The 26363-nt window shown below is 46.7% G+C and overlaps 1 protein-coding gene across 1 annotated transcript in view; it reads left to right on the forward strand.

The window, feature by feature from the left end:
- The first annotated feature begins 5207 nt into the window (after positions 1–5207).
- LOC130204220 (diacylglycerol kinase zeta-like) overlaps positions 5208–26363 on the forward strand; it is a 103431-nt gene continuing 82275 nt past the window's right edge. Inside the window, exons 1-2 of the mRNA XM_056430765.1 lie at positions 5208–5525; positions 6495–6580. Coding sequence (XP_056286740.1) covers positions 5208–5525; positions 6495–6580 — 404 coding nt within the window. The remainder of the gene's footprint in view (positions 5526–6494; positions 6581–26363) is intronic.

A 26363-nucleotide genomic window follows, 5' to 3' on the forward strand; every position in this document is an offset into this window, starting at 1 on the left:
GGAGATCATGGTGATCCTCACACATTACTGGCAGCTCATTGGCTCATGGGCACGAAGACCAGGGGGGGTGGACTCCACTGGACTAGTCCTCGACTACAGGGTCTCCTGAAGACCAGATGGACTCCACTGGACTAGTCCTAGACTACAGGGTCTCATGAAGACCAGATGGACTCCACTGGACTAGTCCTAGACTACAGGGTCTCCTGAAGACCAGATGGACTCCACTGGACTAGTCCTAGACTACAGGGTCTCCTGAAGACCAGATGGACTCCACTGGACTAGTCCTAGACTACAGGGTCTCATGAAGACCAGATGGACTCCACTGGACTAGTCCTAGACTACAGGGTCTCATGAAGACCAGATGCACTCCACTGGACTAGTCCTAGACTACAGGGTCTCCTGAAGACCAGATGGACTCCACTGGACTAGTCCTAGACTACAGGGTCTCATGAAGACCAGATGGACTCCACTGGACTAGTCCTCGACTACAGGGTCTCCTGAAGACCAGATGGACTCCACTGGACTAGTCCTAGACTACAGGGTCTCCTGAAGACCAGATGGACTCCACTGGACTAGTCCTAGACTACAGGGTCTCATGAAGACCAGATGGACTCCACTGGACTAGTCCTAGACTACAGGGTCTCCTGAAGACCAGATGGACTCCACTGGACTAGTCCTAGGCTACAGGGTCTCATGAAGACCAGATGGACTCCACTGGACTAGTCCTAGACTACAGGGTCTCATGAAGACCAGATGGACTCCACTGGACTAGTCCTAGACTACAGGGTCTCCTGAAGACCAGATGGACTCCACTGGGCTAGTCCTAGGCTACAGGGTCTCATGAAGACCAGATGGACTCCACTGGACTAGTCCTAGGCTACAGGGTCTCATGAAGACCAGATGGACTCCACTGGACTAGTCCTAGACTACAGGGTCTCATGAAGACCAGATGGACTCCACTGGACTAGTCCTAGACTACAGGGTCTCCTGAAGACCAGATGGACTCCACTGGACTAGTCCTAGGCTACAGGGTCTCCTGAAGACCAGATGGACTCCACTGGACTAGTCCTAGACTACAGGGTCTCCTGAAGACCAGATGGACTCCACTGGACTAGTCCTAGACTACAGGGTCTCCTGAAGACCAGATGGACTCCACTGGACTAGTCCTAGACTACAGGGTCTCATGAAGACCAGATGGACTCCACTGGACTAGTCCTAGACTACAGGGTCTCATGAAGACCAGATGGACTCCACTGGACTAGTCCTAGGCTACAGGGTCTCATGAAGACCAGATGGACTCCACTGGACTAGTCCTAGCCTACAGGGTCTCATGAAGACCAGATGGACTCCACTGGACTAGTCCTAGACTACAGGGTCTCATGAAGACCAGATGCACTCCACTGGACTAGTCCTAGACTACAGGGTCTCCTGAAGACCAGATGGACTCCACTGGACTAGTCCTAGACTACAGGGTCTCCTGAAGACCAGATGGACTCCACTGGACTAGTCCTAGACTACAGGGTCTCCTGAAGACCAGATGGACTCCACTGGACTAGTCCTAGACTACAGGGTCTCATGAAGACCAGATGGACTCCACTGGACTAGTCCTAGACTACATGGTCTCCTGAAGACCAGATGGACTCCACTGGACTAGTCCTAGACTACAGGGTCTCATGAAGACCAGATGGACTCCACTGGACTAGTCCTAGACTACAGGGTCTCATGAAGACCAGATGGACTCCACTGGACTAGTCCTAGACTACAGGGTCTCATGAAGACCAGATGCACTCCACTGGACTAGTCCTAGGCTACAGGGTCTCATGAAGACCAGATGGACTCCACTGGACTAGTCCTAGACTACAGGGTCTCCTGAAGACCAGATGGACTCCACTGGACTAGTCCTAGACTACAGGGTCTCATGAAGACCAGATGGACTCCACTGGACTAGTCCTAGACTACAGGGTCTCATGAAGACCAGATGCACTCCACTGGACTAGTCCTAGACTACAGGGTCTCCTGAAGACCAGATGGACTCCACTGGACTAGTCCTAGACTACAGAGTCTCATGAAGACCAGATGGACTCCACTGGACTAGTCCTAGACTACAGGGTCTCCTGAAGACCAGATGGACTCCACTGGACTAGTCCTAGACTACAGGGTCTCATGAAGACCAGATGGACTCCACTGGACTAGTCCTAGACTACAGGGTCTCCTGAAGACCAGATGGACTCCACTGGACTAGTCCTAGACTACAGGGTCTCATGAAGACCAGATGGACTCCACTGGACTAGTCCTAGACTACAGGGTCTCATGAAGACCAGATGCACTCCACTGGACTAGTCCTAGACTACAGGGTCTCCTGAAGACCAGATGGACTCCACTGGACTAGTCCTAGACTACAGGGTCTCCTGAAGACCAGATGGACTCCACTGGACTAGTCCTAGACTACAGGGTCTCATGAAGACCAGATGGACTCCACTGGACTAGTCCTAGACTACAGGGTCTCATGAAGACCAGATGGACTCCACTGGACTAGTCCTAGACTACAGGGTCTCCTGAAGACCAGATGGACTCCACTGGACTAGTCCTAGACTACAGGGTCTCATGAAGACCAGATGCACTCCACTGGACTAGTCCTAGACTACAGGGTCTCATGAAGACCAGATGGACTCCACTGGACTAGTCCTAGACTACAGGGTCTCATGAAGACCAGATGCACTCCACTGGACTAGTCCTAGACTACAGGGTCTCCTGAAGACCAGATGGACTCCACTGGACTAGTCCTAGACTACAGGGTCTCCTGAAGACCAGATGGACTCCACTGTACTAGTCCTAGACTACAGGGTCTCCTGAAGACCAGATGGACTCCACTGGACTAGTCCTAGACTACAGGGTCTCCTGAAGACCAGATGGACTCCACTGGACTAGTCCTAGACTACAGGGTCTCATGAAGACCAGATGCACTCCACTGGACTAGTCCTAGACTACAGGGTCTCCTGAAGACCAGATGGACTCCACTGGACTAGTCCTAGACTACAGGGTCTCATGAAGACCAGATGGACTCCACTGGACTAGTCCTAGACTACAGGGTCTCATGAAGACCAGATGGACTCCACTGGACTAGTCCTAGACTACAGGGTCTCATGAAGACCAAATGGACTCCACTGGACTAGTCCTAGACTACAGGGTCTCATGAAGACCAGATGGACTCCACTGGACTAGTCCTAGACTACAGGGTCTCCTGAAGACCAGATGGACTCCACTGGACTAGTCCTAGACTACAGGGTCTCCTGAAGACCAGATGGACTCCACTGGACTAGTCCTAGACTACAGGGTCTCATGAAGACCAGATGGACTCCACTGGACTAGTCCTAGACTACAGGGTCTCATGAAGACCAGATGGACTCCACTGGACTAGTCCTAGGCTACAGGGTCTCATGAAGACCAGATGGACTCCACTGGACTAGTCCTAGACTACAGGGTCTCATGAAGACCAGATGGACTCCACTGGACTAGTCCTAGACTACAGGGTCTCATGAAGACCAGATGCACTCCACTGGACTAGTCCTAGACTACAGGGTCTCCTGAAGACCAGATGGACTCCACTGGACTAGTCCTAGGCTACAGGGTCTCCTGAAGACCAGATGGACTCCACTGGACTAGTCCTAGACTACAGGGTCTCATGAAGACCAGATGGACTCCACTGGACTAGTCCTCGACTACAGGGTCTCCTGAAGACCAGATGGACTCCACTGGACTAGTCCTAGACTACAGGGTCTCATGAAGACCAGATGGACTCCACTGGACTAGTCCTAGACTACAGGGTCTCATGAAGACCAGATGGACTCCACTGGACTAGTCCTAGGCTACAGGGTCTCATGAAGACCAGATGGACTCCACTGGACTAGTCCTAGACTACAGGGTCTCATGAAGACCAGATGGACTCCACTGGACTAGTCCTAGACTACAGGGTCTCCTGAAGACCAGATGGACTCCACTGGACTAGTCCTAGACTACAGGGTCTCCTGAAGACCAGATGGACTCCACTGGACTAGTCCTAGACTACAGGGTCTCCTGAAGACCAGATGGACTCCACTGGACTAGTCCTAGACTACAGGGTCTCATGAAGACCAGATGCACTCCACTGGACTAGTCCTAGACTCAGGCCCGTGCACAGATAGACCCCTAGTGGTGCTCAAGCTCCTCCCCTTTTACCCTGGATGAAGAGCCCTTTCTGCTGGAGCACATTTTTTTCATTAATAAGTATTTCAGAATAAAAGTTTGTCTGTCTGTCGGTGCATTTATTTGACTTCTTGTGAGAATTCCGCCCCGACATGCTCCGCGACATGCTATCCTGGTGCCTCATTGTTTTATAATTATCTCTTTGTTATGTCTGTTCCAGTCTTACAACGATTAATCTTGTACACGGCTCAGCTAAAACACATGTTAATTTACAGTAAAGTAACAACACAAGTGATTTAAACTATAGTTGCTCATCTTCATCACTTTCAATAACACATTTTCGCTGCTTCTGACTTTCCTCTTGACTGTTGATGACGATCAATATCGCTCACTTTGAAAATGAGGTCAGAGGGCAGTATGGATCGGAATCAGACCAGGAGGGCGATAGTGGCTGGCATGGCGACCCATTAGCCAATCAGAACGCTTGTACTGTTGTTGCCATATAATAATTCATCTTTATTCATAAAGAAAAGCTTGCTGTGTAATCCTGCCCAGAGGAGACGCAGGTGGAGGACAGCTTCACTAGCGTAATGCTGCTCATGCTTCAACTGTCATGTTTTTGACATGGGGGCCTTCTTTTGGTTTGAGCACCGGCTCCAACATGTCTGTGCACGTGCCTGGATATGTGTATATATATATGTATATATATATACATACATACATATATATGTATATGTATATATAAATACATATATTTATATATACATATATAACAATATATTTATATATTTATATGCATATAAATATATATTTAAAAAAAATATATAAATATATTTCTATATTTATATGCATATAAATAAAAATAAAAATATATATAAATATATTTATATATATATGTATTATATGTGAGAGAGAGAGAGAGAGAGAGACAGAGAGAGACAGAGAGAGAGAGAGCCCTCGCTCATTGACTTCCTGTCCGTGGAGGACTGATCAGACCTCGTCCTCTCATTACTGGTGAGGAGCTCATGGTCAGGCTGTTCGAGGCTACCGGGGACACGGACACAGGCAGTGGTCGGTTCGAGGCTACCGGGGACACGGACACAGACAGTGGTCGGTTCGAGGCTACCGGGGACACGGACACAGACAGTGGTCGGTTCGAGGCTACCGGGGACACGGACACAGACAGTGGTCGGTTCGAGGCTACCGGGGACACGGACACAGACAGTGGTCGGTTCGAGGCTACCGGGGACACGGACACAGACAGTGGTCGGTTCGAGGCTACCGGGGACACGGACACAGACAGTGGTCGGTTCGAGGCTCCCGGGGACACGACACAGACAGTGGTCGGTTCGAGGCTACCGGGGACACGGACACAGACAGTGGTCGGTTCGAGGCTACCGGGACACGGACACAGACAGTGGTCGGTTCGAGGCTCCCGGGGACACGGACACAGACAGTGGTCGGTTCGAGGCTACCGGGGACACGGACACAGACCGGCGCGATGAGCCGCTCCGCTCCTCCGGCCGAGGAGGACGACGTGTTCACGGTGGAGTGTGTGTGAGAGCGCAGCAGTGTGTGTGTGAGAGGAGTGTGTGAGAGGTGTGAGAGTGTGTGAGAGAGTGTGTGTGAGTGTGTGTGTGAGAGAGTGTGAGTGTGTGAGGTGAGTGTGTGTGAGCGAGTGTGTGAGTGTGTGTGAGAGAGTGTGTGAGAGAGTGTGCGAGTGAGTGAGTGTGCGAGTGTGTGAGAGAGTGTGCGAACGAGCGAGTGTGTGAGAGAGTGTGTGTGAGTGAGTGTGTGAGAGAGTGTGCGAGTGTGTGAGAGAGAGTGTGAGAGTGTGTGAGAGTGTGAGAGAGTGTGAGAGAGTGTGAGAGTGTGAGTGTGTGAGAGAGTGTGAGAGTGTGTGTGTGTGAGAGTGTGTGAGAGTGAGAGTGTGTGAGAGTGTGTGTGTGAGAGTGTGAGAGAGTGTGTGAGAGAGTGTGTGTGAGAGTGTGTGTGAGAGTGTGTGTGAGAGTGTGAGAGTGTGTGTGAGAGAGTGTGAGTGAGTGTGAGTGTGTGTGTGAGAGTGTGTGAGTGTGTGAGTGTGTGTGAGAGTGTGTGAGTGTGTGAGAGTGTGTGTGTGTGTGAGAGTGTGTGTGTGTATGTGTGTGTGAGTGTGTGTGTGTGAGAGTGTGTGTGTGTGTGTGTGAGAGAGTGTGTGAGAGAGTGTGTGTGAGAGGAGGGTGTTAGTTATTGAGGGAGTGAGCGCGCCACACGTGTCCCGACCGGGCTCCAGCTCCTCTGACCGCTGAAGGACGTGGTGTGTCTCCTCTCAGGTCGCAGGTGAGGACGGACAGCTGTCAGTGACCCGGATGGAGGAGGAGTTTGTCCAGCTGACCTTCCGGAAGCAGGTGTCCTACAGGTAGGAGACACTGCACCCACGAGAACGAGTTTTACCTGAACGCGACAGCCTGGGTCAAGACGTGTGCACAGCTGAGTGCATGCTGACCACACACACACACACACACACACACACACACACACACTCACACTCACACTCACACACACACACACACACACCTTATTGTGACAATAAAGAACCTTGTTGTGTAGCTACTCATGTTGGTGACCTTTGACCTTCAGTGTACTTCATTCAATTCAGACTAAACTGTTGGTAGTGAAGTAATGAACTGTGATGAGTTACTGATGATAGTACTACATGATACTGCTCCTCAGGTAGGAGTTACTCATGATAGTACTAGAACATGATACTGCTCCTCAGGTAGGAGTTACTCATGATAGTACTAGTACATGATACTGCTCCTCAGGTAGGAGTTACTCATGATAGTACTACATGATACTGCTCCTCAGGTAGGAGTTACTGATGATAGTACTAGTACATGATACTGCTCCTCAGGTAGGAGTTACTCATGATAGTACTACATGATACTGCTCCTCAGGTAGGAGTTACTCATGATAGTACTACATGATACTGCTCCTCAGGCAGGAGTTACTCATGATAGTACTAGTACATGATACTGCTCCTCAGGTAGGAGTTACTCATGATAGTACTACATGATACTGCTCCTCAGGTAGGAGTTACTCATGATAGTACTACATGATACTGCTCCTCAGGTAGGAGTTACTGATGATAGTACTAGTACATGATACTGCTCCTCAGGTAGGAGTTACTCATGATAGTACTACATGATACTGCTCCTCAGGTAGGAGTTACTCATGATAGTACTAGTACATGATACTGCTCCTCAGGTAGGAGTTACTGATGATAGTACTACATGATACTGCTCCTCAGGTAGGAGTTACTGATGATAGTACTAGTACATGATACTGCTCCTCAGGTAGGAGTTACTCATGATAGTACTAGTACATGATACTGCTCCTCAGGTAGGAGTTACTCATGATAGTACTAGTACATGATACTGCTCCTCAGGTAGGAGTTACTCATGATAGTACTACATGATACTGCTCCTCAGGTAGGAGTTACTGATGATAGTACTAGTACATGATACTGCTCCTCAGGTAGGAGTTACTGATGATAGTACTACATGATACTGCTCCTCAGGTAGGAGTTACTCATGATAGTACTACATGATACTGCTCCTCAGGTAGGAGTTACTCATGATAGTACTACATGATACTGCTCCTCAGGCAGGAGTTACTCATGATAGTACTAGGACATGATACTGCTCCTCAGGTAGGAGTTACTGATGATAGTACTAGTACATGATACTGCTCCTCAGGTAGGAGTTACTCATGATAGTACTACATGATACTGCTCCTCAGGCAGGAGTTACTCATGATAGTACTACATGATACTGCTCCTCAGGCAGGAGTTACTCATGATAGTACTAGGACATGATACTGCTCCTCAGGTAGGAGTTACTGATGATAGTACTACATGATACTGCTCCTCAGGCAGGAGTTACTCATGATAGTACTAGGACATGATACTGCTCCTCAGGTAGGAGTTACTGATGATAGTACTACATGATACTGCTCCTCAGGTAGGAGTTACTGATGATAGTACTAGTACATGATACTGCTCCTCAGGTAGGAGTTACTGATGATAGTACTAGTACACGATACTGCTCCTCAGGCAGGAGTTACTCATGATAGTACTAGTACATGATACTGCTCCTCAGGTAGGAGTTACTCATGATAGTACTAGTACATGATACTGCTCCTCAGGTAGGAGTTACTCATGATAGTACTAGTACATGATACTGCTCCTCAGGTAGGAGTTACTGATGATAGTACTAGTACATGATACTGCTCCTCAGGCAGGAGTTACTCATGATAGTACTAGTACATGATACTACTCCTCAGGTAGGAGTTACTCATGATAGTACTAGTACATGATACTGCTCCTCAGGTAGGAGTTACTGATGATAGTACTAGTACATGATACTGCTCCTCAGGTAGGAGTTACTCATGATAGTACTAGTACATGATACTGCTCCTCAGGTAGGAGTTACTCATGATAGTACTAGTACATGATACTGCTCCTCAGGTAGGAGTTACTGATGATAGTACTAGTACATGATACTGCTCCTCAGGCAGGAGTTACTCATGATAGTACTAGTACATGATACTGCTCCTCAGGTAGGAGTTACTCATGATAGTACTAGTACATGATACTGCTCCTCAGGTAGGAGTTACTGATGATAGTACTACATGATACTGCTCCTCAGGTAGGAGTTACTGATGATAGTACTACATGATACTGCTCCTCAGGTAGGAGTTACTGATGATAGTACTAGTACATGATACTGCTCCTCAGGCAGGAGTTACTCATGATAGTACTAGTACATGATACTGCTCCTCAGGTAGGAGTTACTCATGATAGTACTACATGATACTGCTCCTCAGGTAGGAGTTACTCATGATAGTACTAGTACATGATACTGCTCCTCAGGCAGGAGTTACTGATGATAGTACTAGTACATGATACTGCTCCTCAGGCAGGAGTTACTCATTCAATTCAATTCAGTTTATTTGTATAGCCCAATTTCACAAATTACAAATTTGTCTCGGAGTGCTTTACAATCTGTACACATAGACATCCCTGCCCCAAAACCTCACATCGGACCAGGAAAAACTCCCAAATAACCCTTCAGGGGGGAAAAAAAGGGAAGAAACCTGCAGGAGAGCAACAGAGGAGGATCCCTCTCCTAGGATGGACAGATGCAATAGATGTAATGTGTACAGAAGGACAGATTTAGAGTTAAAATACATTCAATGAATATGACAGAGTGTATGAATAGTTCATAGTAGGCATATTCCACGATGGAGACCTCCACGATCCATCAGGCAGATGGCGGTGGGGAGGAGGAGGGCGGAGTCTCAACAGGACAGTGGCGTAGTCATGAGCAGGAATTCACGACCCAGACGATCCATCAGGCAGATAGATCTATGCCGTCTCATAGGGTCCGATGACCCCATGAGACGTAAAGTCAAAAGGACTTCCGGGGAGAAAGCAGAGTTAGTAACGTGTGATTGAGAGATGAAAATTCATCCTTCAGGAGAGAAAAAAGAGGAGATAGGTACTCAGTGCATCCTAAAACGTCCCCCGGCAGCTATAAGCCTATAGCAGCATATCAAGGGGCTGGACCAGGGCAAACCTGATTCAGCCCTAACTATAAGCTCTGTCAAAGAGGAAGGTCTTAAGTCTACTCTTAAACGAGGTGACTGTGTCTGCCTCCCGGACTGAAATTGGAAGCTGGTTCCATAAATGATAGTACTAGTACATGATACTGCTCCTCAGGCAGGAGTTACTGATGATAGTACTAGTACATGATACTGCTCCTCAGGTAGGAGTTACTCATGATAGTACTAGTGCATGATACTGCTCCTCAGGCAGGAGTTACTCATGATAGTACTAGTACATGATACTGCTCCTCAGGCAGGAGTTACTGATGATAGTACTACATGATACTGCTCCTCAGGTAGGAGTTACTCATGATAGTACTAGTACATGATACTGCTCCTCAGGTAGGAGTTACTGATGATAGTACTAGTACATGATACTGCTCCTCAGGTAGGAGTTACTCATGATAGTACTACATGATACTGCTCCTCAGGTAGGAGTTACTCATGATAGTACTAGTACATGATACTGCTCCTCAGGTAGGAGTTACTCATGATAGTACTACATGATACTGCTCCTCAGGTAGGAGTTACTCATGATAGTACTAGGACATGATACTGCTCCTCAGCTAGGAGTTACTCATGATAGTACTAGTACATGATACTGCTCCTCAGGTAGGAGTTACTCATGATAGTACTAGTACATGATACTGCTCCTCAGGTAGGAGTTACTCATGATAGTACTAGTACATGATACTGCTCCTCAGGTAGGAGTTACTGATGATAGTACTAGTACATGATACTGCTCCTCAGGTAGGAGTTACTGATGATAGTACTAGTACATGATACTGCTCCTCAGGTAGGAGTTACTCATGATAGTACTAGGACATGATACTGCTCCTCAGGTAGGAGTTACTCATGATAGTACTAGTACATGATACTGCTCCTCAGGTAGGAGTTACTCATGATAGTACTAGGACATGATACTGCTCCTCAGCTAGGAGTTACTCATGATAGTACTAGTACATGATACTGCTCCTCAGGTAGGAGTTACTCATGATAGTACTAGTACATGATACTGCTCCTCAGGTAGGAGTTACTCATGATAGTACTAGTACATGATACTGCTCCTCAGGCAGGAGTTACTCGTGATAGTACTAGGACATGATACTGCTCCTCAGGTAGGAGTTACTCATGATAGTACTAGGACATGATACTGCTCCTCAGCTAGGAGTTACTCATGATAGTACTAGTACATGATACTGCTCCTCAGGTAGGAGTTACTCATGATAGTACTAGTACATGATACTGCTCCTCAGGTAGGAGTTACTCATGATAGTACTACATGATACTGCTCCTCAGGTAGGAGTTACTGATGATAGTACTAGTACATGATACTGCTCCTCAGGTAGGAGTTACTGATGATAGTACTACATGATACTGCTCCTCAGGTAGGAGTTACTCATGATAGTACTAGTACATGATACTGCTCCTCAGGCAGGAGTTACTCATGATAGTACTAGTACATGATACTGCTCCTCAGGTAGGAGTTACTCATGATAGTACTAGTACATGATACTGCTCCTCAGGTAGGAGTTACTGATGATAGTACTACATGATACTGCTCCTCAGGTAGGAGTTACTGATGATAGTACTAGTACATGATACTGCTCCTCAGGCAGGAGTTACTGATGATAGTACTACATGATACTGCTCCTCAGGTAGGAGTTACTCATGATAGTACTAGTACATGATACTGCTCCTCAGGTAGGAGTTACTCATGATAGTACTAGGACATGATACTGCTCCTCAGGTAGGAGTTACTCATGATATTACTAGTACATGATACTGCTCCTCAGGTAGGAGTTACTCATGATAGTACTAGTACATGATACTGCTCCTCAGGTAGGAGTTACTCATGATAGTACTAGTACATGATACTGCTCCTCAGGTAGGAGTTACTGATGATAGTACTAGTACATGATACTGCTCCTCAGGCAGGAGTTACTCATGATAGTACTAGTACATGATACTACTCCTCAGGTAGGAGTTACTGATGATAGTACTACATGATACTGCTCCTCAGGTAGGAGTTACTCATGATAGTACTAGGACATGATACTGCTCCTCAGGTAGGAGTTACTCATGATAGTACTAGTACATGATACTGCTCCTCAGGTAGGAGTTTCTCATGATAGTACTAGTACATGATACTGCTCCTCAGGTAGGAGTTACTGATGATAGTACTACATGATACTGCTCCTCAGGTAGGAGTTACTCATGATAGTACTACATGATACTGCTCCTCAGGTAGGAGTTACTGATGATAGTACTAGTACATGATACTGCTCCTCAGGCAGGAGTTACTCATGATAGTACTACATGATACTGCTCCTCAGGTAGGAGTTACTCATGATAGTACTACATGATACTGCTCCTCAGGTAGGAGTTACTCATGATAGTACTAGTACATGATACTGCTCCTCAGGTAGGAGTTACTCATGATAGTACTAGGACATGATACTGCTCCTCAGGTAGGAGTTACTCATGATAGTACTAGGACATGATACTGCTCCTCAGGTAGGAGTTACTCATGATAGTACTAGTACATGATACTGCTCCTCAGGTAGGAGTTACTGATGATAGTACTAGGACATGATACTGCTCCTCAGGCAGGAGTTACTCATGATAGTACTAGTACATGATACTGCTCCTCAGGCAGGAGTTACTCATGATAGTACTACATGATACTGCTCCTCAGGCAGGAGTTACTCATGATAGTACTAGGACATGATACTGCTCCTCAGGTAGGAGTTACTGATGATAGTACTAGTACATGATACTGCTCCTCAGGTAGGAGTTACTGATGATAGTACTAGTACATGATACTGCTCCTCAGGCAGGAGTTACTCATGATAGTACTAGTACATGATACTGCTCCTCAGGTAGGAGTTACTGTTGATAGTACTAGTACATGATACTGCTCCTCAGGTAGGAGTTACTCATGATAGTACTAGTACATGATACTGCTCCTCAGGTAGGAGTTACTCATGATAGTACTAGTACATGATACTGCTCCTCAGGCAGGAGTTACTCATGATAGTACTAGTACATGATACTGCTCCTCAGGTAGGAGTTACTCATGATAGTACTAGTACATGATACTGCTCCTCAGGCAGGAGTTACTCATGATAGTACTAGTACATGATACTGCTCCTCAGGTAGGAGTTACTCATGATAGTACTAGTACACGATACTGCTCCTCAGGTAGGAGTTACTGATGATAGTACTAGTACATGATACTGCTCCTCAGGTAGGAGTTACTCATGATAGTACTAGTACATGATACTGCTCCTCAGGTAGGAGTTACTCATGATAGTACTAGTACATGATACTGCTCCTCAGGTAGGAGTTACTCATGATAGTACTAGTACATGATACTGCTCCTCAGGTAGGAGTTACTCATGATAGTACTAGTACATGATACTGCTCCTCAGGTAGGAGTTACTCATGATAGTACTAGTACATGATACTGCTCCTCAGGTAGGAGTTACTCATGATAGTACTAGGACATGATACTGCTCCTCAGGTAGGAGTTACTCATGATAGTACTAGTACATGATACTGCTCCTCAGGTAGGAGTTACTCATGATAGTACTAGTACATGATACTGCTCCTCAGGTAGGAGTTACTGATGATAGTACTAGTACATGATACTGCTCCTCAGGTAGGAGTTACTCATGATAGTACTAGGACATGATACTGCTCCTCAGGTAGGAGTTACTCATGATAGTACTAGTACATGATACTGCTCCTCAGGTAGGAGTTACTCATGATAGTACTAGAACATGATACTGCTCCTCAGGTAGGAGTTACTCATGATAGTACTAGTACATGATACTGCTCCTCAGGCAGGAGTTACTCATGATAGTACTACATGATACTGCTCCTCAGGTAGGAGTTACTGATGATAGTACTAGTACATGATACTGCTCCTCAGGCAGGAGTTACTCATGATAGTACTAGTACATGATACTGCTCCTCAGGTAGGAGTTACTGATGATGGTACTACATGATACTGCTCCTCAGGTAGGAGTTACTGATGATAGTACTAGTACATGATACTGCTCCTCAGGCAGGAGTTACTCATGATAGTACTAGTACATGATACTGCTCCTCAGGTAGGAGTTACTCATGATAGTACTACATGATACTGCTCCTCAGGTAGGAGTTACTCATGATAGTACTACATGATACTGCTCCTCAGGTAGGAGTTACTCATGATAGTACTAGTACATGATACTGCTCCTCAGGTAGGAGTTACTCATGATAGTACTAGTACATGATACTGCTCCTCAGGTAGGAGTTACTCATGATAGTACTAGGACATGATACTGCTCCTCAGCTAGGAGTTACTCATGATAGTACTAGTACATGATACTGCTCCTCAGGTAGGAGTTACTCATGATAGTACTAGTACATGATACTGCTCCTCAGGTAGGAGTTACTCATGATAGTACTAGTACATGACACTGCTCCTCAGGTAGGAGTTACTCATGATAGTACTAGTACATGATACTGCTCCTCAGGTAGGAGTTACTCATGATAGTACTAGTACATGATACTGCTCCTCAGGTAGGAGTTACTCATGATAGTACTACATGATACTGCTCCTCAGGTAGGAGTTACTCATGATAGTACTACATGATACTGCTCCTCAGGTAGGAGTTACTCATGATAGTACTACATGATACTGCTCCTCAGGTAGGAGTTACTCATGATAGTACTAGTACATGATACTGCTCCTCAGGTAGGAGTTACTCATGATAGTACTAGTACATGATACTGCTCCTCAGGTAGGAGTTACTCATGATAGTACTAGTACATGATACTGCTCCTCAGGTAGGAGTTACTCATGATAGTACTACATGATACTGCTCCTCAGGTAGGAGTTACTCATGATAGTACTAGTACATGATACTGCTCCTCAGGTAGGAGTTACTCATGATAGTACTACATGATACTGCTCCTCAGGTAGGAGTTACTCATGATAGTACTAGTACATGATACTGCTCCTCAGGTAGGAGTTACTCATGATAGTACTAGTACATGATACTGCTCCTCAGGTAGGAGTTACTCATGATAGTACTAGTACATGATACTGCTCCTCAGGTAGGAGTTACTCATGATAGTACTAGTACATGATACTGCTCCTCAGGTAGGAGTTACTCATGATAGTACTAGAACATGATACTGCTCCTCAGGCAGGAGTTACTCATGATAGTACTAGTACATGATACTGCTCCTCAGGTAGGAGTTACTCATGATAGTACTAGTACATGATACTGCTCCTCAGGTAGGAGTTACTCATGATAGTACTAGTACATGATACTGCTCCTCAGGTAGGAGTTACTCATGATAGTACTAGAACATGATACTGCTCCTCAGGTAGGAGTTACTCATGATAGTACTAGTACATGATACTGCTCCTCAGGTAGGAGTTACTGATGATAGTACTAGTACATGATACTGCTCCTCAGGTAGGAGTTACTCATGATAGTACTAGGACATGATACTGCTCCTCAGGTAGGAGTTACTCATGATAGTACTAGTACATGATACTGCTCCTCAGGTAGGAGTTACTCATGATAGTACTAGAACATGATACTGCTCCTCAGGTAGGAGTTACTCATGATAGTTCTAGTACATGATACTGCTCCTCAGGCAGGAGTTACTCATGATAGTACTACATGATACTGCTCCTCAGGTAGGAGTTACTGATGATAGTACTAGTACATGATACTGCTCCTCAGGCAGGAGTTACTCATGATAGTACTAGTACATGATACTCCTCCTCAGGTAGGAGTTACTCATGATAGTACTAGTACATGATACTGCTCCTCAGGTAGGAGTTACTGATGATGGTACTACATGATACTGCTCCTCAGGTAGGAGTTACTCATGATAGTACTAGTACATGATACTGCTCCTCAGGCAGGAGTTACTCATGATAGTAGTAGTACATGATACTGCTCCTCAGGTAGGAGTTACTCATGATAGTACTACATGATACTGCTCCTCAGGTAGGAGTTACTCATGATAGTACTAGTACATGATACTGCTCCTCAGGTAGGAGTTACTCATGATAGTACTAGTACATGATACTGCTCCTCAGGTAGGAGTTACTCATGATAGTACTAGGACATGATACTGCTCCTCAGCTAGGAGTTACTCATGATAGTACTAGTACATGATACTGCTCCTCAGGTAGGAGTTACTCATGATAGTAGTACATGATACTGCTCCTCAGGTAGGAGTTACTCATGATAGTACTAGTACATGATACTGCTCCTCAGGTAGGAGTTACTCATGATAGTACTACATGATACTGCTCCTCAGGTAGGAGTTACTCATGATAGTACTAGTACATGATACTGCTCCTCAGGTAGGAGTTACTCATGATAGTACTACATGATACTGCTCCTCAGGTAGGAGTTACTCATGATAGTACTAGTACATGATACTGCTCCTCAGGTAGGCGTTACTGATGATAGTACTAGTACATGATACTGCTCCTCAGGTAGGAGTTACTGATGATAGTACTAGTACATGATACTGCTCCTCAGGCAGGAGTTACTCATGATAGTACTAGTACATGATACTGCTCCTCAGGCAGGAGTTACTCATGATAGTACTAGAACATGATACTGCTCCTCAGGTAGGAGTTACTGATGATAGTACTACATGATACTGCTCCTCAGGTAGGAGTTACTCATGATAGTACTACATGATACTGCTCCTCAGGTAGGAGTTACTCATGATAGTACTAGTACATGATACTGCTCCTCAGGCAGGAGTTACTCATGATAGTACTACATGATACTGCTCCTCAGGTAGGAGTTACTCATGATAGTACTAGTACATGATACTGCTCCTCAGGTAGGAGTTACTCATGATAGTACTACATGATACTGCTCCTCAGGTAGGAGTTACTCATGATAGTACTAGTACATGATACTGCTCCTCAGGTAGGAGTTACTCATGATAGTACTAGTACATGATACTGCTCCTCAGGTAGGAGTTACTCATGATAGTACTAGTACATGATACTGCTCCTCAGGCAGGAGTTACTCATGATAGTACTACATGATACTGCTCCTCAGGTAGGAGTTACTCATGATAGTACTAGTACATGATACTGCTCCTTAGGTAGGAGTTACTCATGATAGTACTACATGATACTGCTCCTCAGGTAGGAGTTACTCATGATAGTACTAGTACATGATACTGCTCCTCAGGTAGGAGTTACTGATGATGGTACTACATGATACTGCTCCTCAGGCAGGAGTTACTCATGATAGTACTAGTACATGATACTGCTCCTCAGGTAGGAGTTACTCATGATAGTACTACATGATACTGCTCCTCAGGTAGGAGTTACTCATGATAGTACTAGAACATGATACTGCTCCTCAGGTAGGAGTTACTCATGATAGTACTAGTACATGATACTGCTCCTCAGGTAGGAGTTACTCATGATAGTACTAGTACATGATACTGCTCCTCAGGTAGGAGTTACTCATGATAGTACTAGAACATGATACTGCTCCTCAGGCAGGAGTTACTCATGATAGTACTAGTACATGATACTGCTCCTCAGGTAGGAGTTACTCATGATAGTACTAGTACATGATACTGCTCCTCAGGTAGGAGTTACTCATGATAGTACTAGTACATGATACTGCTCCTCAGGTAGGAGTTACTCATGATAGTACTAGAACATGATACTGCTCCTCAGCTAGGAGTTACTCATGATAGTACTAGTACATGATACTGCTCCTCAGGTAGGAGTTACTTCCTGATGGCGCCGCGGACGGCCGCCTCGGTGTGTTGGTGCGCGATGTTTTTTGTTGTTTTCGTTTTAAATACTGTTTTCTGCTGTGATTCCCAGAGCTCTTTCACCAGAGAAGAGCTCATGAACATCAGGGGAACAACTCCAGCGGATTTATTTCCAACGTTTTTAACTTCTGTGGAGTTACTGGACATTTTTGTAAAAGGTGTGCTCACCTTCGCCCACGCGGTGAAACGCCGGCGGAGAGGGAAACGCTCAGGGGCGCTTGTACGGCTACGGAAACGGGGATCTCGTACAGCGCTGCCGGGCATATTTCTCCAACGTCCGCTCACTGTGCAACAAACTGGACGAACTCCAGCTGCTGGTGGGGAGAGACAGAGACTTCTCCTCATCCTCCGCCCTGTGTTTTACGGAATCATGGCTAAGTGGATCGATACCAGATTCTGCGCTCCAGCTCGCTGGCTTCCAGCTGTTCCGAGCGGACCGGGACACGGAGCTCTCCGGAAAAACAAAGGGTGGAGGAATCTGCTTCTACCTCAACAACGGCTGGTGCAACGACGTAACGGTGATCCTACAGCACTGTTCGCCGGACCTGGAATCTTCTATCATTCACTGCAGACCCTCCTACTCCCCACGTGAGTTCGCTTCATTCATCCTGGCCGGAGTTTACATGCCGAGGGGAACGTGCACGAGGCACAGCGGACCCTCGCCGAAGAGATACGGTGTGTGGAGCGGACCTTCCCGGACTCTTTAGTTATTGTACTCGGGATTTTAACAAAGGAAACCTCAGCCACGAACTCCTAAATATAGACAGTTAATTAAATGCCCTACTAGAGAGAAGAGCATTCTGGACCACTGCTACACAACAATCAGCAGGGCCTATCACGCCCCTCGAGCTGCACTGGGAAACTCTGACCACGACATGGTTCATGTGATATTCTCATTCAGGCTGAGATTCAAGCTCTGCAAACCTGTGGTGAGGAAGTTCAAGAAGTGGACCAGTGAGGCTCTGGAGGATCTACGGGCGTGCTTGGACTGTACTGACTGGGATGTCTTCAGGACTGCTACCAACAGCCTGGATGAGTACACAGAGGCTGTAACTTCCTACATCAGCTTCTGTGAGGACAGCTGTATTCCATCCAGCTCCAGGGTGAGTTATAACAACGACAAACCCTGGTTCACAGCGGAGCTCAGGAAGCTAAGACTGCAGAAGGACCAGGCATTCAGGAGTGGGGACAAGGACCTGTACACAGAGTCCAAATACAGGTTTAGCAAGGCGGTGAGAGATGCTACACGTCTGTACTCTGAGAAACTGCAACAGCAGCTCTCAGCAAACGACTCTGCTTCTGTCTGGAGAGGGCTCAGGCAGATCACCAACTACAAGCCCAAATCACCCCACTCCATGAACAATGTGCTTCTGGCAGACGAGCTAAATGAGTTCTACTGCCGCTTTGAAAGACAATGGAGCAGTCCTGAGACCATCCCCACAGCCCCATCAACAAGCCACAGACCATCAGCCCAACCTCCCCAGCCCATCAGTGGCTCACACCTCTGGAGCACCCTCCATCAACTCAGCGACGACCCTCGTCATCCTGGAGAGAGACGTCAACAGGCTGTTCAAAAGCAGAACCCCGCAGCAGCGGGCCCAGACTCCGCCTCCCCTCCACCCTGAAGCACTGTGCTGACCAGCTGTCTCCGGTGTTCACCGACATCTTCAACACCTCCCTGGAGACATGCCACGTTCCAGCCTGCTTCAAGGCCTCCACCATCATCCCCGTCCCCAAAAAACCCAAGATCACAGGACTCAATGACTACAGGCCCATCGCCCTGACCTCTGTGGTCATAAAGTCCTTTGAATGCTTGGTCCTGTCACACCTCAAGACCATCACCGACCCACTCCTGGACCCCCTGCAGTTCGCCTACAGAGCCAACAGGTCTGTAGACGATGCAGTCAACATGGCCCTTCACTACATCCTCCAGCATCTGGACTCCCCAGGAACCTACGCCAGGATCCTGTTTGTGGACTTCAGCTCTGCTTTCAATACAATCATCCCGTCCCTGCTGCAGGACAAGCTCTCCCAGCTGCAGGTGGATCACAGACTTCCTGACCGACAGGAAGCAGCACGTGAGGCTGGGGAAACACGTCTCAGGCTCCCGGACCACCAGCACGGGTTCCCCCCAAGGCTGTGTTCTCTCCCCTCTGCTGTTCTCCCTGTACACCAACAGCTGCACCTCCAGTCACCAGTCCGTCAAGCTCCTAAAGTTCGCGGATGACACCACCCTCATTGGACTCATCTCTGGTGGGGACGAGACCGCCTACAGGTGGGAGACTGACCACCTGGTGACCTGGTGCAGCCAGAACAACCTGGAGCTCAACGCACTGAAGACAGTGGAGATGGTTGTGGATTTCAGGAGGAATGCAGCCCCACCCGCCCTCTCATCCTGTGTGACTCCCCCGTCGACGCTGTGGAGTCCGTCCGCTTCCTGGGCTCCATCATCTCCCAGGACCTCAAGTGGGAGCTGAACATCGGCTCCATCACCAAGAAGGCCCAGCAGAGGATGTTCTTCCTGAGGCAGCTGAGGAAATTCAACCTGCCAGGGAGAATGATGGTACAATTCTACACGGCCATCGTTGAGTCCATCATCTGCTCCTCCATCACCGTCTGGCACCCTGCAGCCACAGCCAAAGACAAGTGCAGGCTGCAGAGCATCATCCGCCGGCCGAGAGGGTTATCGGCTGCAGTCTGCCTTCCTCCAGGTGCTGTTCACTTCCAGGTCACTGAAGCGTGCCGAAAAGATTGTCGCTGACCCCTCCCACCCTGAACACTCACTGTTCGAGTCCCTCCTCGGGAGGAGGCTGCGTCCATCATGACCAAGACCACCCGCCACACCAAAAGCTTTTTCCCGGCGGTCGGGCTCATCAATGGACCCCGGGACTGACTGATTGTCACCCCCAGGACTACCACCTCTTCTTCCACCTTCCTCTCTCCTCCTTCTTCCCGCTCCTTCCTCTTCCTCCTCCTCACTCCTCCTCCCTCCTCCTTCTTCTTCCCTCCTCCACACACGTCACTTTAACATGCACTTTAACTAAAACACACCACTTGAAGCACACACCCAAACACTTCACATTATTTGTTGTCTTTCTGTTGTGTTGATTGTTGTTTGTTTGTCATGTCCAAAATGTTGCACCTTCCACCAAAAAAAATTCCTCGTTTGTTTGTGAAAACATTCCTGGCAATAAAACTGTTTCTGATTCTGATTCTGATTCTGGTGTAGTACCTGCTGCTGCCAGCAGGAGGTAAGAGAGATGAAGTAGACCCTGGTGTAGTACCTGCTGCTGCCAGCAGGAGGTAAGAGAGATGAAGTACAGCCTGGTGTAGTACCTGCTGCCGCCAGCAGGAGGTAAGAGAGAGGAAGTAGACCCTGGTGTAGTACCTGCTGCTGCCAGCAGGAGGTAAGAGAGGAAGTAGACCATGGTGTAGTACCTGCTGCTGCCAGCAGGAGGTAAGAGAGAGGAAGTAGACCCTGGTGTAGTATCTGCTGCTGCCAGCAGGAGGTAAGAGAGATGAAGTACAGCCTGGTGTAGTACCTGCTGCCGCCAGCAGGAGGTAAGAGAGAGGAAGTAGACCCTGGTGTAGTACCTGCTGCCGCCAGCAGGAGGTAAGAGAGAGGAAGTAGACCCTGGTGTAGTACCTGCTGCCGCCAGCAGGAGGTAAGAGAGAGGAAGTAGACCCTGGTGTAGTACCTGCTGCCGCCAGCAGGTGGAGACACTGACCTGTAGAACTGCTGCACACTTCACACACACCATTCACAGAACATGCACGTGCATGTGTACTTACCTTTCCACTGGGTCATTGGTACACCGTTCCTACAGCAACGGGAGCCACCGTTGTCGTGCCAACGGCAACAAGGATGATAAGACAATGGGTCCTAGCCATAGAGGTCAAGTGACCAGATGTTACAACACATGAATATGACCATGTGTGAATAATTACAGTATATTTGTTCCAACCCGGAGGTTGTTGTGACATCAGCTTGACTGAGGGAGCAGCACACACACACACACACACACACACACACACACACACACACACACACACACACACACACACACACACACACACACACACCTTTTTATTCTTCCTCCCAGGCAGTCAACCTGAGCTAGTTACTTATTCAACAGACGTTTGAGATGTTTAGTTTTCCTTTCAGCTTGCTAGCCCTCTCGAGTGCTCTCTTGAACTCTAGAACTCTCTAAACTCTATAGCCCTCGATAGGACTCTCTAGCCCTCTATAGGACTCTCTAGCCTTCTATAGAACTCTCTAGCCCTCTATAGGACTCTCTAGCCCTCTATATAACTCTCTAGCCCTCTATAGAACTCTCTAGCCTTCTATAGAACTCTATAGCCCTCTATAGAACTCTCTAGCCTTCTATAGAACTCTCTAGCCCTCTATAGGACTCTCTAGCCTTCTATAGAACTCTCTAGCCCTCTATAGGACTCTCTAGCCCTCTATATAACTCTATAGCCCTTTATAGAACTATCTAGCCCTCTATAGAACTCTCTAACCCTCTATAGAACTTGCTAGCCCTCTCTAGGACTCTCTAGCCTTCTCTAGAACTTTCTAGCCCTCTCGACCCCTCTATAGAACTCTCTTGCCTTCTTTATAACTCTCTAGCACTCTCTAGTACTCTCTATAACTCTCTAGCCTTCTATAGAGGTCTCTAGAACCTCCTAGCCCTCTCTAGAACTTTTTATATAGCTCTCTATCCCTCTCTAGAACTCTCTAGCCCTCTCTATAACTCTCTAGCATGCTATAGAACTCTAGAACTCTCTAGCCCTCTATAGAACTCTATAGCCCTCTGTAGAACTCTCTAGCCATCTATAGAACTCTCTAGCCCTCTCCAGAACTCTCTAGCCATCTATAGAACTCTCTAGCCCTCTCCAGAACTCTCTAGCCATCTATAGAACTCTCTAGCCATCTATAGAACTCTCTAGCCCTCTCCACAACTCTCTAGCCATCTATACATCACATGTCATTTAGCAGACGCTTTTATCCAAAGCGACTTACAATAAGTGCATTTCAACCTAGAGTACAAACTAAGAACAACAAGAATACAGGAAGTAACATTTCCTCAACATAGTCGAACTACAAAAGTACCATAAGTAAGAGCTATTTAAGAGCCACTGAAGTGATAATCTGTGTTTTAATCCAGATGTAGTCGGAAAAGGTGTGTTTTCAGTCTTCTTTATAACTCTATAGCCCTCTCCAGAACTCTCTAGCCATCTCCAGAACTCTCTAGCCATATATAGCCCTCTATAGAACTCTCTAGCCTTCTATAGAACTCTCTAGCCCTCTATAGAACTCTCTAGTATTCTCTAGAGCCCTCTATTGAACTCTCTAGTACTCGCTAGAGCCCTCTATAGAACTTTCTAGTACTCTCTAGAGCCCTCTATTGAACTCTCTAGTACTCTCTAGCCCGCTCTAGTGCTCTAGAATTCTCTAGAACTAGCTACTACTTAGTAGCACTCACTAGCACTAGCATGTATTGACTATGCTTGGGATCTATTCGCGCCAAGAATGTGCAACACTATCACGACCACTCTCAAGCAGCATCAACAGCTACACAGCCCTCCTTTGTCTTGGTAGTCCTGGTTGTGCTAGTTAGCCTTAGCTTGACTTTGAGTCCATGGTAAGGTGGTTCGTTCTGACAGTCCATTTACCTCAACATTCACTTCCAAGACTGCATCTTCTGCCATTGGCTGCTACTTAGCTCTAGCTTAGCTGCTAAGTTATTTACCTTTAAACTAGCAGAAATATGGCAATAGCCTGTTAAATCTTTGTGGTTTTTAACAGTGCTAACTTTCAATTGCTCTTCCTAGGGACCACAAACAAATGACTTCTGTTTCATAATTACTCATTTGAAGAACATTCTAGCACATCAGTTGTTGATTTGTTCAATGCATTTAGCCAACGCTTATATAGGATTATAGTCTATTGGTGACATTTTTATGTAGATTAGGGTGTTTTCTGGCTCTCTAGCACTACATAGCACTCTCTAGCACTACATAGCACTCTCTAGCACTACATAGAGCTCTCTAGCACGACATAACGCTCTCTAGCACTACATAGCACTCTCTAGCACTACATAGAGCTCTCTAGCACTACATAGCACTCTAGCACTACATAGCACTCTCTAGCACTACATAGAGCTCTCTAGCACTACATAACGCTCTCTAGCACTACATAGAGCTCTCTAGCACTACATAACGCTCTCTAGCACGACATAGAGCTCTCTAGCACTACATAACGCTCTGTAGCACTACAAAGAGCTCTCTAGCACTACATAACGCTCTCTAGCACTACATAGAGCTCTCTAGCACTACATAACGCTCTGTAGCACGACATAGAGCTCTCTAGCACGACATAGAGCTCTCTAGCACTACATAACGCTCTCTAGCACTACATAGAGCTCTCTAGCACTACATAGAGCTCTCTAGCACGACATAGAGCTCTCTAGCACTACATAACGCTCTCTAGCACGACATAGAGCTCTCTAGCACTACATAACGCTCTCTAGCACGACATAGAGCTCTCTAGCACTACATAGAGCTCTCTAGCACTACATAACGCTCTCTAGCACTACATAGAGCTCTCTAGCACTACATAACGCTCTCTAGCACGACATAGAGCTCTCTAGCACGACATAGAGCTCTCTAGCACTACATAGAGCTCTCTAGCACTACATAGAGCTCTCTAGCACTACATAGAGCTCTCTAGCACTACATAGCTCTCTAGCACTACATAACGCTCTCTAGCACGACATAGAGCTCTCTAGCACTACATAGAGATCTCTAGCACTACATAGAGCTCTCTAGCACTACATAGGCTCACTACATAGGCTCTCTAGCACGACATAGGACTCTCTAGAGCACTAGCACCACTGATAGAGATCTCAGCACTACATAGAGCCTCTAGCACTACATAGCCTCAGCACCTCTAGCACTACCAGACATAGAGACCTCTGTACTGGTCTAGTTAGACTTAGTGCTGATAGAGGACCCTCTGTACTGGTCTAGTTAGACCTTAGTCCTGATAGAGGACCTCTCTGTACTGGTCTAGTTAGACCTTAGTCCTGATAGAGGACTCCTCTGTACTGGTCTTGTTAGACCTTAGTCCTGATAGAGGACTCCTCTCTGTACTGGTCTAGTTAGACCTTAGTGCTGATAGAGGACTACTCTCTGTACTGGTCTAGTTAGACCTTAGTCCTGATAGAGGACTCCTCTCTGTCCTGGTCTAGTTAGACCTTAGTGCTGATAGAGGACTCCTCTCTGTACTGGTCTTGTTAGACCTTAGTCCTGATAGAGGACTCCTCTCTGTACTGGTCTAGTTAGACCTTAGTGCTGATAGAGGACTACTCTCTGTACTGGTCTAGTTAGACCTTAGTCCTGATAGAGGACTCTCTGTACTGGTCTAGTTAGACCTTAGTCCTGATAGAGGACTCATCTCTGTACTGGTCTAGTTAGACCTTAGTCCTGATAGAGGACTCCTCTCTGTACTGGTCTAGTTAGACCTTAGTCCTGATAGAGGACTCATCTCTGTACTGGTCTTGTTAGACCTTAGTCCTGATAGAGGACCCCTCTGTACTGGTCTAGTTAGACCTTGGTGCTGATAGAGGACCCCTCTCTGTACTGGTCTAGTTAGACCTTAGTCCTGATAGAGGACTCCTCTCTGTACTGGTCTAGTTAGACCTTAGTGCTGATAGAGGACTCCTCTCTGTACTGGTCTTGTTAGACCTTAGTCCTGATAGAGGACTAACTCTGTACTGGTCTAGTTAGACCTTAGTGCTGATAGAGGACTCTCTCTGTACTGGTCTTGTTAGACCTTAGTCCTGATAGAGGACTCCCTCTGTACTGGTCTAGTTAGACCTTAGTCCTGATAGAGGACTCTCTCTGTACTGGTCTTGTTAGACCTTGGTCCTGATAGAGGACTCCTCTGTACTGGTCTAGTTAGACCTTAGTGCTGATAGAGGACTCTCTCTGTACTGGTCTAGTTAGACCTTAGTCCTGATAGAGGACTCCTCTCTGTACTGGTCTAGTTAGACCTTAGTCCTGATAGAGGACTCATCTGTACTGGTCTTGTTAGACCTTAGTCCTGATAGAGGACTCCTCTCTGTACTGGTCTAGTTAGACCTTAGTGCTGATAGAGGACTAACTCTGTACTGGTCTAGTTAGACCTTAGTCCTGATAGAGGACTCCTCTCTGTACTGGTCTAGTTAGACCTTAGTGCTGATAGAGGACTCCTCTCTGTACTGGTCTAGTTAGACCTTAGTCCTGATAGAGGACTCCTCTCTGTACTGGTCTAGTTAGACCTTAGTCCTGATAGAGGACTCCTCTCTGTACTGGTCTAGTTAGACCTTAGTCCTGATAGAGGACTCCTCTCTGTACTGGTCTAGTTAGACCTTAGTCCTGATAGAGGACTCATCTCTGTACTGGTCTAGTTAGACCTTAGTCCTGATAGAGGACTCCTCTCTGTACTGGTCTAGTTAGACCTTAGTCCTGATAGAGGACTCCTCTCTGTACTGGTCTTGTTAGACCTTAGTCCTGATAGAGGACTCTCTGTACTGGTCTAGTTAGACCTTAGTCCTGATAGAGGACTCATCTCTGTACTGGTCTTGTTAGACCTTAGTCCTGATAGAGGACTCCTCTCTGTACTGGTCTAGTTAGACCTTAGTCCTGATAGAGGA

The sequence above is a fragment of the Pseudoliparis swirei genome, chromosome 14 (assembly GCF_029220125.1).
Source record: "Pseudoliparis swirei isolate HS2019 ecotype Mariana Trench chromosome 14, NWPU_hadal_v1, whole genome shotgun sequence".
Lineage (NCBI taxonomy): Eukaryota > Metazoa > Chordata > Actinopteri > Perciformes > Liparidae > Pseudoliparis > Pseudoliparis swirei.